The sequence below is a fragment of the Maniola jurtina genome, chromosome 19, assembly GCF_905333055.1.
Source record: "Maniola jurtina chromosome 19, ilManJurt1.1, whole genome shotgun sequence".
In the NCBI taxonomy this organism is placed as follows: domain Eukaryota; kingdom Metazoa; phylum Arthropoda; class Insecta; order Lepidoptera; family Nymphalidae; genus Maniola; species Maniola jurtina.
This window is the reverse complement of record NC_060047.1, coordinates 11,338,061-11,358,063: the sequence shown is the minus strand read 5'-3', so window position 1 is coordinate 11,358,063 and position 20,003 is coordinate 11,338,061. Positions and strand designations below refer to the sequence as shown.

General features: G+C 36.9%; 2 protein-coding genes across 3 annotated transcripts; both read left to right on the top strand.

The window, feature by feature from the left end:
* Positions 1 to 122: 122 nt before the first annotated feature.
* Positions 123 to 7,767, top strand: LOC123874854 (reticulocyte-binding protein 2-like). Of its 2 annotated transcripts, XM_045920382.1 has the most exons (3): positions 123 to 861; positions 2,322 to 7,620; positions 7,664 to 7,767. In XM_045920382.1, the coding sequence occupies exons 1-2, from the start codon at positions 474 to 476 to the stop codon at positions 7,586 to 7,588; spliced, it is 5,655 nt and encodes a 1,884-aa protein (XP_045776338.1). In that variant the 5' UTR covers positions 123 to 473; the 3' UTR covers positions 7,589 to 7,620; positions 7,664 to 7,767. The 2 variants fall into 2 exon arrangements, with proteins under 2 accessions (XP_045776338.1, XP_045776337.1); XM_045920381.1 differs by having other exon boundaries at positions 2,322 to 7,767.
* A 4,797-nt stretch (positions 7,768 to 12,564) lies between these two features.
* On the top strand, positions 12,565 to 19,690 carry LOC123874862 (intraflagellar transport protein 46 homolog). The gene is made up of 7 exons (XM_045920401.1): positions 12,565 to 12,966; positions 13,695 to 13,800; positions 14,738 to 14,912; positions 15,378 to 15,544; positions 16,024 to 16,127; positions 17,991 to 18,103; positions 19,370 to 19,690. Exons 1-7 carry the CDS (start codon positions 12,694 to 12,696, stop codon positions 19,632 to 19,634), a joined length of 1,203 nt encoding a protein of 400 aa, XP_045776357.1. The 5' UTR covers positions 12,565 to 12,693; the 3' UTR covers positions 19,635 to 19,690.
* Positions 19,691 to 20,003: the final 313 nt, after the last annotated feature.

Genomic DNA, 20,003 nt, shown 5'->3' with positions numbered 1-20,003 from the left:
GCTGAATATACAAGTTGGTTTGTGTGTACAGCGCCTAAATGTGACCATAGACAAATTACGGCACACTGACGTCTCAACTCTTTGAGTTCTGACATTGACACTGCTGACAGTTAAATATTTTTCAAACGGTTTTTTAAATTTGCTAACCGGCGGAGCCTGTGAGTGAGATTATCCTATTTTCTTTTTTGGCAACTTGGCAAGATTCCCTCGGGCGCGCCATAAGCGCGCGTTACATTGCAGTAAAAAGGATAAAAATAGAATAGTGTGTTGCGTGTTCGGACATTTTTGTTTTCAAATGACATACATACCGCGTCGCCTCAGTTTGCATTTTAGAAATCAAGTGAAAACTGTGAAGTGTGGACTAAAATCAGTTACTGTAAACATTGGACTGATTTTTTTGTGGTGCGCTTCGGTTTAGAAATATACGCCTATATTTTGTTTCTTGTATGTGTATAGTATAAACAGTGTGTGAAATGGCTCAAGTGGAGCCTATGGACGTTGATAACATCGCCAGTGACTCTGACGATAAGGAGAACTCTTTACACAATATCAATGTGTTCCCTAAGACCCCCAGTACAGAGAAAGGGTATGAGGAACTTGATGACTCTGAATTCAATATGAAGTTAAGATATTCCATCACTCCAGCCAATTCTCCTATGTCGCGAAGCTATACAGCCAATTATAAAGGAGATTCGGGTCCCAACAGCTTAAACAGTACTGTGGTTATGGACAATAATTTGACCAGGTCACTCAACTCAACAGCAATGAAAACTGATGTACTCAAATCCCCCAAGCTACCGTTGCAGGCTCTACCAACGATCCTATACACAAAAAGTGACAGAAGATCCTGTGATAGAGAAGGTAATTATAAATTTTATATGCCTGTTTCTCTATTAAAAATGCATTTATACCAAAGAATTGCACATTCCATTCCTTGCCTAGATGTGCTGCTTAAAGCCAATGTGTAGTGCAATTCACTAAAGAGATGTGTTGTTATTGCCAATCAGCCACCAACACCCACCAACCAACACAAGAAAACACCCAATTGAAATTCGTCAAGAAATTAAAAAGTAACAGCACAATATCATCAAACAACCCAAGTAGAAATAATATATAGATATAGAAAATAGAAAGATTTTTGCTCTCCTAAAGTTGCTAATTTTGACATGTATTGTGTTAGATCTTAGGTGACGATATTCAGGCATACTGAATTGATTGTCATTAAAAAAATTTAGTCAATTTCATGGATTTTTATGTACAACTCATGCTTGAAAAAAAAATTGTGTATGCCAAAATTGTTTTCACACAAAAGACCTAAGTTTCCTGAGACAGTTTTCCTGTATTTTCTATGGTTTTGGATTTCTCCATACTGTCCCATATACATCCCAATACTGTGTATGAAACCAAAGTATGGGTGTAATAAAAACTGGTATACCTCTTCTAGGTTAGCCGCCTTCCATTTTAGACTGCATCATCACTTATCGCCAGATGAGATTGCAGTCAAGTGCTTACTTTGTATCTAAATTAAAAAAAATTTCATTATTGAATTTAACTTAGCTTGGTATAATTATTTTATCAAATTAATTTAATGCTTTTTACTATTTTTACTTATTGTAAAAATATAAATTTTAAATGGACAACTGTGTGAAATATTCATTTTTATTTATTTGTTTTATTTAAGGCCTGATAGCCTCCAAAGCAGTAAAGCAGTGATGGGCGGAGATGTGATGAGCAGGCAGATAATCTTGTTTGATAGATGTGATAATTTTTTTATATCATCTATAAATAACAATTTGACTGGTTTGGTAAACACATCTTCGCTCCGCTTCAGTGGATACAATTACTTAAATAAAATAGAAAAAACTTTTTTATACAAACTTACATAGAGCTTTTCAATAGTCATCATCATCATCTCAACTCATTGATATCCCATTACTGAGCATGGGGTCTCCTCTCAGAATGAAAAGGATTGAGTTCATCAAGTTGGCCAATTGCAGATTGGCAGAGTTCACACACCTTTATGAATATTACAGAGAATTCTCTGGCTTGCAGGTTTCCTCACAACGTTTTACTTCATCGTAATTACTTCAATTAAAGCAAATCACATTTAATTGCTTAAAACAATAACATAAAAAGTTAGAGGTGTGTGCCTAGGATTGAGGCCACAACCTCCCTAATAGGTGGCTGACATCTTAATCAATAAAAAATATATCTTATTTTAGCATTTAAATTATTATGAGTAATTAGTTATTTTAAAATAAATCTACTTAAAATTTACCATCTCATTTTACTCACTTTTTCACACAGATTTTTTGTTTTAGGTAATGTAACTGTAACTATCTCTGGGACGGACAATGATGACAATATCTCATTGCCAAGTACATCATCTTCAGCTGTTCAAACACCAGAAGCTACAACACCAACTAAAGAGATACCCAAAAGTGATGGGTCACCTATAATGAGGGGTCTGAAAAGTGTATTAAGTATGTTCAGATCATCACACAGTCCTAACCCACCATCTGAAGATGATGCCAGCCATGAAAACGAATGCCATAAGGATCCAGCAAAAGATAGCTCACCAAATTCTTTAGTAACAGCTTCTACACCTTATAGCAGCACAGTAGAAGATAATATTAACACCTCAAAACACACCTCAGAAGTTGTTCCCATTCATGAAAATCCATACCTTGAGACTCCAGCTAAAGAAACAGCAGTAACAGGTTCAATAAACTCTCAACTGGTATCCTCCACACCAATTTCTAACAGCTATATTAAATGCTCAAAAGATTCTTCAAAAAGAAACAGCCCCTTAAAAGAAAGTGTAGTTTTTAATGAAGGTTTGGAAAGAGAATTGAATTGGCAAGAGACTGAAATATTTTTCAAGCATGAAAAAATACCCATACATAAGACATTGTTTCAATCTAGTCCATTAAATATTGATTCAAATCCAGAATTATCTGTGAAAAATAGTGATATGGGTAAAATAAACACTACAGTCGAGTATATGGATGTTTCTACTGCAGATCTTTCATATAAATCAGTCTTAGAAGATAAAATTTTAAATGATATTGACACTAAAATAGTTTTCAATGAAATGAGTGGTGTTGACTCTGACAATGAGTTTGTAGATTGTGAGACGACATTTACGAGAACTAAATCATACATACTTGAAACTGCACCAGAAAATAAAATATCGCCAGTAGTGTTTCAAACTGATAATATACCTCATGAGGTATGCCTTGAAGAGTTCATTGAACCCTTTAATAAGTCAAACAAAATTAATGATAATGAAATAGTAGCTGATAATAAAACAACAGAATTAATAGGACAATCATTCACCATTGCAACAAATAGTTTAACATCTGAAACACCTCTAGATGACCTCAACAATCTGCCTGAAGCTTCGGAATTTGCCATACAGAATGATTCATGTAAACCAACTGTAGAAATGACTAATAAAGCATTCCCAGAGGTCATTGAAACCACTAATTTACCTGCCGAATTCCCTGTTAAAGACCATATCACCCAAGATGATGTCACTCTTAATGATAGTAATATTATCAGTTCTGTTTCACCTTCAAATAATTCTTGTACTACAAAAATCCATCAATCTCAGGTCCTTGAAAATATTAATGTATCTCTTGAAAAGTATATAGAAAATGATCTTACATGTTCAGTAGCTACAAGCCAATCATACATACAGCAGTCCGTACAGGATAACAAAGCATCGATCACTCAAATCACTAATGACATTAAAGATCCCAAGAATTTCGAAATTGAAATAACTACAAGTGCACCAAATCTACCTACTAATAACATGATTATCAAAGACGAAAATGCAATAAATTTAGATACTGATGATGGCAATACAACCCGAATATTATTTAAAATTGATGAACTTTTATTGAACAAAATAAACTTAGCTAATCTTGAAAATGACATTGTTTCAAATAATACTGAAAAATTAGATATGGAATTTGAAAAGGCATCAAAAATTTCAGATTTTAATATCTTTAATACCAGTGAAGAATGTTCCCCGGATGAAAATGGAGCAACGAATGATACTGTAATTATCACAAATAATGAAAACATAAATGAAGATATCAGAAACTCGATTGAAATGGATCAAATATCCGAAATAATTGAAGAATTAAATGAAAAGACATTAGTTTCTGACGATTATGCAGATGAGTATAGTAAGTTAAATACAACAAGCACTAAGAATAAGGAAGTAATTGAAAAAGTTCATTTACAAAATAACGAAATTGACAAGACTTCTGAATATAACATGAATGTAGATGTAAACATTCGTGATTCATTTCACTTACCTAATGAAAAAGAAAACATTGCAGCAGAATGTGAGTTAAATATTTGTAAAGGTGAAAATAATGAAGAACCTATCACAAGTTTAATAAATAATCACATTATGCCATGTATACAAAAAACTGAAAGTACTCTAGATATAGCTATGGACAGTTTAGAACCTGATTTGAATTTAATAAATAATCATCTGACATTTGAAAGAAATAAAACAGACACCCATGCAGAGGTAGACTATAGTAGAAGTGAGCAAAATTACATTGACACCAAATCAGAACTTAATAAAGACATTGATTTGAAGAACCATTCGCCTATCAATATACCGCTTCCAAATGATGATGAAATTGAAAAAGATAGTTTACTAGATCTGTGTTCTGTCAAAAATAAAAATTACGTTGGAGTAATGTCAGAAATCGAAAGCGAAAAAACAGTTTCTGTTGCAAAGATTGCTAGTAACACTGAAAACACCAAAGAAGCTATAGATAAAACTATCTCATCCAAACCATTCCAATTACTTGATGATCCAAATTTAAATATTTCACGCAATGATACTTTTAATTCGTCTCTGGACAAATTTCAAACTAATTCCAATTTAGATGTTGAGATGGCAACAGTGAAAAGTGATATTATTCATGATATACCATTTGCTCAGTTATCGACTAATCTAACATCATGTTTGCAAGATTTGAATATAGACACAAGTAACAAAGAATCGCAACAAATGCCTGCAAGAACAAATGAAATTATTAACTTTAACAATACCTTTACTAGTTCAGAGGTAGAAAATCAGCCAGAGATAAATATTAAACCAACGGCTACACTCCCAGATGTTGTTCAAGCAGTAAAAAATATAGAAAAAGATGATCTAGAAATAAAAACAGACATATTAAATGAAAAGATACATGCACAAGATAATATAAATGCTAAAGTTTTTGACGATGAAATCGTGACCTCTGCAAATAACAGCCCTTATGTATCAGTAAGTGAATTGAATTTAACTTCCAATGTACCTGCTAATGATTTGGAAACACCGCCTGAGACAGAAATTAAAATAACCAGTTCTCCTCCAATTTCTCCGAAATTCTCCAGAAAAGGATATAACATTAACTTTGACGAAATTGAGAATCCATTCGCAACAAAAACAAACATTAGAATGTCACCTCCACCCGGAACACCAAATAGATCCTTCACACAAGTAAATAATAACCAAAAAAATATAGAAATGGCAAGAAGACCACCAAATAGACGAATGTCTCAACCAGAGGGAAAGAAACCTGAGGCTAATAAAAAGCAATTTAACTCATCCATAGATAGACTGAAGAGGGGTAAAGCTAAAAGGTCCAGTAATACAGTAGACATTGAGAAGAATATTATAAATGAAAATAAAAATGTGGATAATGTCAACAATTTAGCTTCAAAAGAAGAAGATATTCAAAAAGAGATTAGTCCTTCTTTAGAAAGTGAGATTGATTATACTCATACTGCAACACTTACTAAAACTTCGTCAGATTTTGAAAATCAATCAATTTTGTATAAATCCAATGAAAATATTATTTCAACTGAACAAAATGTAAATGATAATCCGGAACCAAAAATCATTTTTGATGGATCAGAAATTGATGATATGAACTTTAATCCGTTTGCCACAAAATCAAGAATTTGTGCGACACCACCACCAATAGAATTCAAAGAGCCTTTGAACGTCAGAAATGATACTGAAATTGCATCAGATAACATAATTGGAAACAAATTTAAAACTGAGCAACTGAATGTATGTATTGATAATAATAAAAATGGAACAATTTGCATTGAAAATAGTGCCCAAAATGAAGTGAAAGTTTTGTCTAACACAAGCAACATAACTTCTTCATCAATAAACACTGAAGACAAAGATGTAAGTATTCGTGTACTCAACACCGAAGACGAGGATACAATTGAGGGACCGTTTTTCGAGGCTGAGGATTTGGACGACGACGTCAAAGTGCCGGAAATCGAAAAAGACATTTTGCAATGTGAAGCTTTACCTGCAACTTCAAACAACGAAGATATAGATAATCGTGAACTTTTCATCGATGCTGAGGCATTCGAATTCTTACTAAATCAAAACAAAAGCAATGTTGTAGCAGACAGTGGTAAAGAAAGCCTGTTCCTTAAATTTGATCCACTTTTTGCTAAAAGAGTTTCATCGGATGGTGTCCTAGCTGCTTTGAGTACAATTCAAAAGAGACAAAGTACACCAAAAAAATTATCGAGGGCGCCTTTAGTAAAATTAGCACGAGATGAAAAACCTATGGCGGGTCCTTCTAATGTTGCGTCTATGCCTGAATTAAACAATGAAGAAATAATAAGTACTGTGTCCAAACCTATGATGGTAGTAAATCCTGCTATGGCCAAGCAGCCAGTTGCTACTCCAAGAATATCACTTACTCCGAAATCGAATAGACAATCTTTAAATTTCGCATCTCCTGCCATGGTTGTTATCGACAGGTTGCTATCTCTGAGTGGTAATACATCTCTATTAGACCAGGATGTTACGGCGGATGCCAGTACAAACCACGAGGCTAATATTGTTCTTGTTCAACTTAGAGAACTATTAGCAGAGAAGGAACTACACGTTTATAGTTTGAAATGCGAAAGTAAAGAATTAAGAGAGAGATTAATCACATTAGAGTCACAAGTGAGAAGTTTAGAGAACGACGGCGAGGAAAGATTAAAAAAAGTCAATATGTTAAATGAACGTTTAGCTGAGAAGACAAAAATTAATAAGAGCATGGCCATTGTCGTAGAAGAGTATGAGAGGACTATAGCTAGTTTGGTCGCTGAAATGGAGCAAGACAAGAAGCGGAACGCAGAAGAAAGGATGAGGTTAATCAATGAGAGGGACGAGCAAACAGCCCATTTGGCTAGTATGGAGGGATCCTTTAGTGATTTGCATAGCAAGTATGAAAAATGCAAACAAATTATACTGAACATGAAAGCAAACGAAGATAGTTATAAGAGATCGTTTAAAGAATTTGACGAAAATCTGGTGAAAATGCAAAAGAATTACGATTTGCTAAAACAGCACGCGACATCGAAGTTGAACCATGCCAATCAGGAGCTAGAGAAACTGAACAAAGCGCATGACGCCGAAGTACTAAAACTGACCGCTATTATAAAACGCAAAGAGTTGCACATAACGTCTTTAGAAGAATCTCTCACTCAGAAGAGTAAAGCTAATGAAGAGTTAGCTGCGATTTGTGACGAACTCATCAATAAAGTTGGATGAGTTATACAAACAGTTGTCATATGAGTAGTCACTTAGATGTAGAGAGAGAGACCCTGTGATCTCGACTGTTTTTTGAGCTTGTGCACTTATTTGAAGATAAGTTGCATTAAGTTTAAAATCTACCAGCGAATTTAAAGTCGTGCCTTCAAAATATACTATTAATAAGCAAGACTGCCGATTGTGATACATTTTCGAATCTTTACTTATAAATTTCGTAATTATGGACATGTTATACACAGACTAAAGAAAAAGATTAATGGAGCCCTCGGAAACATATGTTCATAAGAATCCTGACCCCTATTACAAGTTTACACATCTCGAGAACGTGGATGGTTTTCGTGAGCTTCGTCAGACAACCATAACATTTCTATTTCCTAGTATATAGTACTGGATACTATGACTAGTTACACTTTCATGCAATCCAAAAATTTCTAACTCCACATTGAATTTTGTTAGCAATAGCAACGACTTATTATGTACCTAATATCTAATTATTATTTTATAGTGTTTATCTTCAATTATTTCGGGGGCTCATTTATCTTTATGCTATTAGTCTGTGTTCAAAGAATGAGGTTTTAAGTGATTTTGTACTTTATTTTATCATGGTGACATTTTAATATTACGTGATGACTATAATAACTCTAAATATGTTTTTTAAATTATGCTGGGCATAATACTTATTATTATAATTGTAAATATATCTCTACCTAAAGACATTATTTCAAAAGTTCTCAACTATGTAACAATTATTCTTGTCTTAATTTTTCTTAATTCACTTATCTAGTTTTGATTTTAATTTTAACTAGCTGATGCCCGCAGCTTCGCCAGCGTGGATTGGTCAGATCCCCTGCAGCATCAGGATTGAGGAGTTGGACTCCAAATTTTTTATGAAACAATGTCGCAAAGTTCCTCTATCGATTAAAAAAGAAATGACGCAAATCGGTTCAGAAATCTCGGAGATTTCGGTGTACATAGGTAGAAAAACACAACTCCCTTTTTAAAAGTCGGTTAAAAAAGTAGCCTATTTTACGCCCTGGTCAATCCTCTACTTGCCTCTGAAAGTCCCGTCAAAATCGGTTCAGCCGTTCCAAAGATTAGCCTTTTCAAACAGACAGACAGACAGACAGACAAAAATTTTAAAAACGTGTGATTCAGTTATGGTATCGTTCAAATAACCATATGAGCTTAATATGAGGTAGTTATTTCGAAATTACAGACAGACACTCCAATTTTATTTATTAGTATAGATAAAGTAACAGATATGTACCATGACCTATTTATATACTATTATTCTTACAAGTTGTAAGGTCCAATAATATAAATTTAAAATAATATCTACTATTTTTTGGTGAAGTGAATAAAGAAGAATTTTGTATTTATTGCAAGTAGTGCAAGAATATTTCATTAAAAACTTGCCTTCAGGTACATCATGATGCATGACTTGAGTACCTACTTGAAATAAGTAGTAATAAGATTATTTGAAACACACAGCAGTAATATTGTGCAATCAAAATCTTGCAAATATCGTATTGATGGTTTTGATTAATATAATTAGCTATACCTAGTATTACAGTTAAAATTTTAATATAAAACAAGTTACATATTTTTGGATTTATATTATGGTTAACAAAATAATATTTTTGTAATTATATCTTTAAAAGATTGTGAAAAATGCTAGTATTAGATATTAGCTTAAATAATTAATTATAATAATAATAATTCACAAGGCGTAACCAGAGCGCTAGCAAAAACTTAGGGTTATTATTATTCTACATTACTATCCAATACCCATTTGCCTTATCTTGTTGTTTTTGAGATTCAGTGTTTTTCGCTATCAAACACGCAACGTATAGCGTGCAAAACTCGGGTCAATGCCCTACCTAGGACGCGGCATTGACTCTGAGTAACCTATTTACGTAACGTTCGTTGACCTCTAGCGTCAGTCAGATGTTTTATTTGCAATATATTCTGAACTTTTAAAAATACAGAATTTTTTAAATATTTTCTTTCGCGTTTTTTTTGTACCTTACCTGTACTGGTACCTTAACAGTAATAATCATCAGTACTATCACCTGTCTTCGTTTTTGCTAGCGTTCTGGTTACCTTACCTTGTATAATTAATTAAACCTATTAAAATGTGTGACTTATAATTTTTATATCTTAAAACTATAAATATTTTTATATAGTGTCTAGGTAGGTAAATAATTCCACTTCTTAACAATTTTCCGGATAATATTTTTGATGCAAAGGTGTGTAAAATACCCCATCATATTATTTTCATTTAGTATTAGGTGCATGTCTAAAGAAATCTTAAATATTTTTTAATAATTTTGATTGGTGTGTATAAAAACGACAGATGACGCAATATTGTAAGTACCTACTTAAATACAATACCGTAAAACCATACGGGCTGTTTTATTTTGAGACCAGTGAATGAGGCTGAGTAGATCCTCTTAGGGCGCTTGTACACGCTAAGAAAAAACGCCGGGCGTACCTAAGAATTCGTGTCGTAACTAGAAAATAACTGTGTACACTGCTCGCAGCGGTGCACGAAAAAAATCTTGTCTGCGCAAGACACGACGCGGCGAACGTTGTTGCGGAGCGGCGGGGGGGCGGTGTAGTAGGGTTGAGCCAGCCCAGTTTTTGTTGTGCGTTGTGCGTTATTTTCTATTGTTGTCAAAAGCTTGTCAAACGTAGACATTTTCATGCGAAAATAATCCACAAATTTTTCCTCATGTTGTCGCATGACACGGTAAAGGGTAATGAACCCGCCAAACTCATTTTTCTCTTGTATAATTGGATGAACCCAGTAAAGTCTCTTGTTTTTTGTTTCCTTTTTTATTTTGTTATAATAATAATATGCAATTATCATTCTTTTTTGCTTTGTAGTTAACATTTATATAAATAAACGAAACTCACTGATTACACTTGTTATTACTTGCGCGCCCTACGCCCGACTGTCGACTGCACGAAAAGAATCGTGTCGTGTACACGTTTCCATTGGTCTTGTCTGCGGAAGACACGAAAAGTTTTCGTGTGTGGAACAGACAAAATTCTTGTCGTCTACACGAAGAATTTGTCTTGTCTGCCGCAGGAACGGCAAATTTTCTTAGCGTGTACAAGCGCCCTTAGAGTTAGATCCTCTATTTCGAGTTTTCGTCTCAATGACGGTTCTCAAAATAACATGTTCCTTAAGCCTTTTGTTACTATTTCAAAATCAACGGTATCCTTATTTTTTATTATTTTCGCAAGTTTTGATAACTATTTACTGGGATTTTGTTTTTTTGCTATGACTGTTTGGAGGACCTCGATCTCGAATTCCGTTTTTAAAAACGACGAACTCGTACTAGGGTTACAGTTAAGTAGGTAACAAAACAGTAATCCCGGTAATCCCACTCAAATTAGTTGAATCCGATATTTGTTTTATAAATTAGATGTTCTTGTATATTTTAATTTTAACATAATAAATAGTTTTCACAAAATAAGTTTTTCATTTCATGCAACCACGCAACTTAGGCCAAAATAGATGTACCTATACTGCGCAGACGACGGTCTAGGTATACTTAGTTATTATTGTCCACGGAGGACAAAAATGTGTTATCTTATTATATAGGTTATATCATATAGCTGTGATAACCTAGTGGTTAGAACGTCCGCCTCCTAATCGCAGGTCGAGGGTTCGATACGTGCCACGCACCTTTAACTTTTTAAGTAGGTACCACAATAATTAAATATACCTACGTGCTTTAACGGTGAAGGAAAACATCTTGAAGAAACCTGCATGCCTGCGAGTTCTCCATAATGTTCTCAAAGGTGTGTGAAGTCTGCTAATTAATCCGCACTTGACCAGCGTGGTAGACTGTATCCAAAACCCTTTTCACTCTGAGAGGAGACCCGTGCTCCGTAGTGAGCCGGCGATGGGTTGATCATGATGAAAATACAGTATAAACTCTATATAACGACACCGAAGGGACTGTGCATTTTATGGCGTTATAGAGAGTTGTCGTTAAATGGAGAGAAGAAACATCAGAATTAGAAAAAGAAAAAGTATATTTATGTGCATAAAAAAGAATGTTATTTGAACGCTAGAAAGTTTGTGAGCAACTAAGAATATGATAAGGTATAGATAATCCATGACTCCTACTCATGAGTCATGGTCAACAACAGTGTACACGTACAAGCAATCCCAATTTGTAAACAAAAGAACGAATTTCTTAGAATGTTCCGTATGCATGATGCCGACAGTCGAGTTTATTGCGGGCTAGGATAATAAAGCGACAATAGATCGTACACAGCTGCGCAGTTTTTACTAATTTTAGCAACTTAAAAGGTACTTTTTATTACTCAATTGTTGTCGTTATTGAGAGTGGGTGTAATGCTATGTAGAGTGAAACATGGTATGAAAGACAAGCTAAACCAACCGAAGCCAATTGATTTCGACGCTTAAGGGAGTTTGTCGTTAAATAGAGTGACGTTACATGGAGTTTACACTGTATATTCTTATTAGGTAGGTAGTAAGTCGGTACTCAAGTTTCAACTCAATCGAATGGACTCGGCGCGAAAGCATACGTAACTATACCTACCAAACAGACGGACACATTAATTTTTGTAAATATACTTGCCTAATACTCAAGTAGATACTTTTAAAATGAAATTGAAGTGAATACATTTCCGTGTTCTTACTTCTTTGATAAGTAGGTATTGTATGTACTATGAAACCTAGTCCCATAGACCTAATGTACAAACCATGTAAGTAGGTATGTCACCAGCACACGCGAGGCCCCGTGCCTCCCAGTACCAGGCGAGGAGTTACAAAGAAACCAGGACGCCCCACTTCCACGATGCACTTCCGAAGCACTTGCCAATCCAACGCGACATCCGGACCAGCTCATATTGAACTAAAATTCTCTTTTTTCAAACAAAAATCGTGTTTTATGAAGCTATCAAAACTAGTATGACGTTGGACTGAGAGTTGTACCTGTCTAACTTGTAAGCGAGTTGCAGCTTCAAGAATTTTTGTTCGGAATAACCCATCTTGTGCGTAGTAGTCCTACATAGAGGTCGTTGATATCAGAAGGGTCGTCAGAGGGGGGGTCGCAGTTGCCATGGCAACCGGCGACAAACACCACAAGCACTGTCAAACCCTGTCGTACACGAGACAGGACATTTCCGGCGTATCCCAGGGAATGTATGACGAAACCGTGGAGGTGAACGCTAGAGAAATAGAAAGCCCGCCGACGTCCGACGAGGAAGCTGTGAAAGCCGCCATGGCCAAGTTCAACCCCCCAGTACGACACACGGCGAGACACGACTTCGATTCTGAGAGCGAAAGTGAATCAGAAGTTGAGAAGTTTGGGAACCTTTCTGAGGAAGATCAGGTAGGTTATACCTGGGTATACCTTTTTCTGTACCAAATGAAGAGAAATCTTCATGGACATCGGGATCGGAAGGGTTGGACTCTTACGGTTAAAACCCCTCGTTTCTCCAGACAGTAGGTAATAGGCCTTGTTGGCCTCTACTACTGCCGCAGCTCTGACTTCTTCCTTCTCTTAAGTAAATAAATCCTTCCTTTCTAGCCATTATCTACCTTTTTCGGAAAGTGGTATAGATAGGCAAATGTTTACCCCGGAAAATCATGGCTTGGCCATGGGCTTGGCACAACTAGGTAGGAATATAACTGAGAATGGACGGATTGCACAATGGATGTGTTTCACTAGTCGTCACAAACTCACAATGTAGAGTTCAATTTACAAATTAATCTTGGAGTTATTTATATGACCGATATGTTTGCCAATATTTTGTTACGCAAAACTACGCGACTCTTAAAGTCTAAACAGGTGCGAATTTCTGTCCAGATAAATTGTAGGTATCTATATAAGTATCGATTGGTGAAGAATGGTGAGACAGCTAGGTCCATAGGTATTTTTTTTTAAAATCCATGGGTCGAAAATCAACAAAATATTTCTGTCGTTGCTAGGCATACCTACATAAAATATTAAGGTAGGTATGATTATATTATCTTTAGGTAGAGTAAGTAGGTACTAGGTACCTTTTACCTATTGTCCACAAAGGAATTCTTACATAAAATCAAATCTTTAATTTTCAGTCTCCGGATAGAAAGTCTGATCATGAGGAAGAGCCAAAACAGAAACCAAAAGGAAATAGCGATGTGTCGAGGCAATCGAGTAAAAACCATGATTCTTCTAATTCAGGTTACTAATTGAATTATCTACGAGTACTTTTAAAAATTATTTAAATGCTGTATCTACTGGCCACCATGCACGGCTGCCTTCTTCATTTGTCAACTTCCTACCACCTTCTTAAGTTCGTTGGCTGGAATCATTCTACACTGCACTAACCGCGGTACGTGAACTCCACTCCATGACGTCTCTGCTGAAAAACAATTACAAAATCACTATACCTACCCTAATCACTATAACTAGCTGTATAAAATATAGAAATCGGTTCGGTAGTTTTACGAAATCTGAAGTTGTACATCAGGGTCGGTTCTAGTCCACGTAGCGCAAGACGGCAATCAATTCCTTGTCGGCTGTCGCCCTCTGTTGGCACGAGATCATTTTTTTTTTAATTTATAAACTATAGCGCTTGGCTGCAATCCGACCTGCTAACAAGTAATGAAGCAGCCTAAGATGGGGCGTCCTTACCTAGAAGTTGCATATTCACTCTTGACTTGAAGGTACCCATATTAAAAGTGGAAGGGAAAACTGATGCCGGAAGGGCGTTCCATATCCTAGCAGTTCGGATTAGAAACGAGGAAGCAAATCGCTTCGTACATGTCTGAGGAATTTCAACTACGTACGGATGCAGACCTTGACGATGCCTTGCAGTACGAACGATAGTAGATGGGAGAATTGAGTATGTAGGTACTTTATGTTTTTACCAGTGATCGAAAATTCTGGTACAGTTACAAATGATGTTGGGAAGCAATACCTAGCCAATAGAGCATTGGGTATTTCGCTGCGATCTCCGAGAGCGTCACAAGTGACGTATACCTACTTACTCTTTAGAGGCGTCGCAAGCGGTGATTGTCGCCCTCGAAGACCCTCGCCCGTACGCGCTGCATTGCACACCCTGCACCATAGGTACAACTGACAGGGCACAACAATCATGAATAACTATGATGTGTAGACACAGACAGCGCGGAGGCAGGGCTGGACATCGTGGAGCGCGTGGAGCCGCTGGCGGCGAGCAGCGCGCGGCGGCGCGGCGCCGTGCCGCTGCCCGACGGCGCCTACGACCCCAAGGCCTACCACGACCTGAAGGTGCCCGCCGACATGGAGAACGTGTTCCAGTACATCATGAAGTGAGTCCGTTCCCAGAAAATCGTTGTGGCCTTCTCAGACCAGGCGTTTAGAACCCTCACGCCTTGTAGTTTTAGTTTTAAGTTCATATCTAGATACAAAGAATTTAAACTAAGTATGGCACGTCTTTGGAAGAGAAAATCAAAAATACATAATAATTTAGGTATTTACCTATCTATGAGTACAGTATGTTGTGAGTTTGACCGTAACAATAGGAAAATCTTCCTCCGAGGATCCTGCTTGGGGTCCAGCTGACTCAACTGTTGTGTCTTGGAACTATAAGGCTTTTAGTATTGACAATTCATTAGCGCGATTTAGGCTTCATAGTGAGTGATTGAAGATAATAGTAGTGACATCTAGTAAGATCGTTTTAAGTTGCTTTCCATCTTAGATCGACCACGAAAAGCTAGCAAACACACACCTTCGCAATTATAATACTAGAGTATGGATAATTTGGAATGTTCGAGGTACACGCCGCAGAAGATCGACATCCAGCTGAAACTATCTCCTTTCGTGCCGGAGTTCGTGCCGGCCGTGGGCGACACGGACGCGTTCCTCAAGGTCAGCACGCCGCCCGCCACGCTGCGCGCCGCGCCGCTCGCCGAGCAGACTCTCGAACACATTGACAACTTAGGTAGGTCATCGACATAACGAAATTTTTTGTGAATTCATACGCTCGCTGCGCTCGTGCTATCATTGACTTGAACATCAAAAAAACCCCTGTATATCAGGGGTTTCTAAATGTGTTTCTAACAAATATTGTACGTTTAACCAAGAACAGTGAATACTTACTCGTGCAACCCACTTTGTTTTCTATGTGGGTGGAAGTTTAACGGTGACTGTAACGTAACTTTATCAACCGCGCCTGATATTACTTAGCAACTGGCCCTTAATTACAGATTTATTATTATTAGTATGAATGTTAAATTGAATATACCAGAGCCTCTGGCGAACTTTGTGTGCCACATTTTCTAACCGTTCTTCAAAAATTGGCGTTGCGAGGCATTTTATATTAACGCTTAGACATTCAAAGTTTAGGTCATAAATTAGGAGTCGTCGCTGTCATCATCGTCTTTTTATTTTTTTATATTGTGTTAAATCGTTGTTTTTCAGGTTTAACAGTTCTAGACGAACCGTCCGCAGAACAAAGCGATTCAGCCTTGCTGCACCTGCAGCTAAGAGCTCTGTCCAAGACCACCAGTGCCAAGTCCACTGTGGTAAGCTAAAATCTATAGGTACAAGAGATACTTGTGAAATTACTAATCTCTATTATTATACAGTAGCAGTTGTAGCTGAAGAGTGTTAATTAAATGAAGAGCTTTTAGCCCTTGACTCTCGCACTTGGTGGTAAGTGATGATACAGTCTAAGATGGAAGTGGGCTATTCTGGAAGGGGTATGACAGGTTTTATTAAACTACTTTGGTTTCGTACTGGAACGCTTAATCGCTTGGCGGCACGGCTTTGCCGATAGGTTGGTAACTAGCCACGACCGAAGCCTCCTACCAGACCAGACCAGTCTGTTGTGCGTACGTTATCGTTGAGGTCGTCAAAATATCAAAACGCCCAGTTTATGTAGGTACTTACTTACATATCTGTCGATTGCGCTGGGTAGCCAACGTTAATCCATGGTGTTAAGTGAGCGACTTTAGAGGTCTTTTTGGGCCCTTTCGTATCCTTCGTGCCTCGGAGGGCACCAGTACGATAAGCCGTAGATCTCGGTTATAATCACTCTCACCCGATTATAATCGTATAACTCAGTCGACTCGTGTGTGAAGAATCTGATGGGAGTCTACTAAGTACATTACATACAGTTATTAATTATTCTAAAAAAATCTCACTATTAGGTACCTACTTAGTAGGTATACTAATGATTAAACTGAAAGGGCTCCAACCATTAGTAGTACAATGCAGGACGGAGGGCTAAGCTATATTTTACACTAGACCAAAACGATATTGCGATATTTATCTCAAAGTAGGTCAGGGATGGCCGGATTTAAACGCTGGATGGCGATCAAACATATCAATCAGACTTTATCAGCTTCAAGTCATTTTATTTTTGCGTAGCGTTGCACTAGAGAATTCGTTCGAAGCATCTAATTATTAGGTATTATTAATAAACTAACCGATGCCCGCGACTTCGTTCCCGTGGATATACTTAGGTTTTGAAAAACCCCGTGGGAACTCATTGACTTTCCGGGATAAAAAGTAGACTATGTGCTAATCCAGGGTATAATCTATCTCAATGTCAGTCAAATCCGTTTTTGCGTGAAAGAGTAACAAACATCCATACATACAAAGTTTCGCATTTATAATATTAAGTAGGACTAATAACTTTATAATAATTATATTATTACTCCAGTGCACTGTCCAACGATTTAATCCAGTAAGTTAGCTGTTTTGGTTCGCTGCGGCCTAAGACTTAAGTGAACGCCTCTCTTTCTATCACTTAAACTCCACTCTTATCTCGCTCTCTCTCATAAGACCTAAGCGGGAGAGTGCCATCGAAGGGGCGCGCCGCCGTCGGTACATTATTTCTCGGATCAGGGGCCCAAGTGAGTCCGGCTTGGTCTCCACGACCTTACTGGCGCAACAGTGCGAAAAAATGTCGCAGCCGCCTCTGAAACACAATGAAAACAGGTTCCATTTCCGACAGGACTTAAATACCTATCTACCAATTTCGAGGGTTCCGTATCCGAAGGGTGCCAACTGCCAACGGGACCCTATTACTAAGCCTCCGCAGTAGGTACATCCGTCTATCTGTCTGTCTGTCAGCGGGCTGTATCTCGTAAGCCGTACTATTACGGTTTACGAGATACAGTCCGCTGACAGACAGACAGACAGACTCCACCTATGTAGAGATTTGGAATTTTCACAAAATGTGTATCTCTATCGCCGCTATTACGACCAATAATAAATATTCAATAAAAATTCAAGTAAATTAAAAATCTTTATTTCTTCTACGATGGTTAGTTACGGAACCCTTTGAGTGTGAGTCCGACTCACATTTGACCGGTTTTTATATGAATTGTTTTTCTCGGTTGTAAGAAAATCTATCTATTCAAAAAACTGGTTCTTTTCAGTTGACCAGGAAGATCGACAACGCCGAGAAGAGTCCCAAGGCCATTGAGCGATGGATCAAGGACGTTAGCGAGCTGCACATGGCGAAACCACCACCTACCTTCACATACTCATGGTAAACTTTATATCTTATCCACATTCTCATCCCATCGAGCAATGAGAGTGAGGGAATAGAGAGTGCACCTGTGTTGTGCACTCATCTCCCGCGCAGATGGCTAGTCTCTGTGAAGATTAGCCATCTGCGCGGAAACAGGAAAACTAATTTTTTATGAGTATTTTTAAAAAAGTAAAAGGGATAGTTATAGTTTGCTTACTTTTAGAACTGTCAAGACTAAGTTTAGTTTAGAGAAAATTGAGTAGGTACCTACTTATAACCAAAATAGTATCTACCATTGTTCCTACTATTCATCCTACTCAAATTATAAACGCGAAAGTTTGTATGTTTGTTACTCTTTCACGCAAAAGTTACTGGACGGATTTGGCTGAAATTTGGAATGGAGATAGATTATACCCTGGATTAACACATAGGCTACTTTTTATCACGGAAAATCAGAGAGTTCCCACGGGATTTTAAAATACCTATATCTACGTGAAAGAAGTCGCGGGCATTAGCTGGTTAAATTATACTTTTTTTTGCTAAGTATATGAATAAATAATGTAAGAAAAGTGAAAAAGAAATAAACAGATAAGGGTATTCCCGCGCTTGACAATGACAGTGCCATGAAGTTTACGCTCTAGTTTCCTTCATTAGCGGATTGTGTGGCGTAATGTGTCTAATTATAATGTTTGAGTAAGCTGGAGAAAGTGCATAGATTTTATCATTTTTATTGTTATAATCATAGACCTATGATTTTTCGCTTATGGTTATAATAATACCTGTGATAATACATAGTTAGGCGTTACAATATAATCATGTCTACACTTTATAGTGAAGTATTCTGACGGCCGAATACTGGAAATGTACCTATTTTAAAACTTGAGGGTTCCAAACGCTGACTGTTTTTAATAGACCTACTTAGTCATCATCATCAACTTACTGGTTTTTTAATATATCTACCTACTTAGTCATCATCATCAACTCAATGCCGCCTCAGTACTGAGCACGAGTTTCCTCTTAGGATGAGAAGGATTTGGCTACAAGTCTACTCAAAGTCTGGCCAAGTGTAGATTGGCAGACTTCACACACGTTTGAGGACGTTATATCTCATTCTAAAAGGAGACCCGTGCTCCATAGTGGGCCGTAGATGGGTTGATGATTATTTTTTACTTAATGTAAAGGAATCATGATCATCAGCAATTTGGAGAGGGGTCTTTTATAAGTATAGGGTCTGCTGTAAACTAGACTAGGTAGATAACTAACGTGAAACGTTTTTTTTTTTAGCAAAATGCCAGACATAGACAGCCTGATGGAAGAATGGCCAGAGACAATGGAGGATACCCTCAACGAAGTCGCCTTCCCCCCCGCCAACTTAGACTGCACTCTATCCCAATACGTAGACTTAGTCTGTGCTCTATTTGACATTCCTGTCCAAGGTGACACATTGAATGACAGGATACAAGCGTTACATTTGCTTTTTAATCTGTATTCAGCTGTCAAAAACTCACAGTTGTATGCTGACAGGGAAAAAGAAAAGGTTGGGGGGTAGCTTTGGATTTGTTATAAAATATTAGTCTATAAGGGAAATAAATGAGATTTGCTTTAGATTTTTTTTTATTCCTGTTTTATTTAAGGCCGAATATGCATTGACTATCTAAAAAAAAATAACCGAGGAAGAAACATGTCTTGGCATTTTAAAATCTGACAAAATGGGAAAATTCCTCGGTTAATGTAATTCTAGTTATAAAAAATCAGCCCTTAATCGAACAAATTTTCTTTAACCTACTTAGATTTTTTCAGAATATTTTAGTAGATTAGGTTATTTTAAAAGTCAATTTTGGTTACTAACTGCGGAATACGGAACCTGTTTAGGGACATTCTTTATATTAAAATAACATACCTAGTTATATAATTTTTG

Excerpts from the sequence above, each read along its gene's own strand:
- LOC123874854 (XM_045920382.1), top strand. The coding sequence starts at position 474 with ATGGCTCAAGTGGAGCCTATGGACGTTGATAACATCGCCAGTGACTCT. Across the intron at positions 862-2,321 it reads AAGATCCTGTGATAGAGAAG|GTAATGTAACTGTAACTATC; the intron begins GTAATTATAAAT and ends TTTTTGTTTTAG.
- LOC123874862 (XM_045920401.1), top strand. The coding sequence starts at position 12,694 with ATGGCAACCGGCGACAAACACCACAAGCACTGTCAAACCCTGTCGTAC. Across the intron at positions 13,801-14,737 it reads CCATGATTCTTCTAATTCAG|ACACAGACAGCGCGGAGGCA; the intron begins GTTACTAATTGA and ends TATGATGTGTAG. Across the intron at positions 14,913-15,377 it reads GTGTTCCAGTACATCATGAA|GTACACGCCGCAGAAGATCG; the intron begins GTGAGTCCGTTC and ends GGAATGTTCGAG.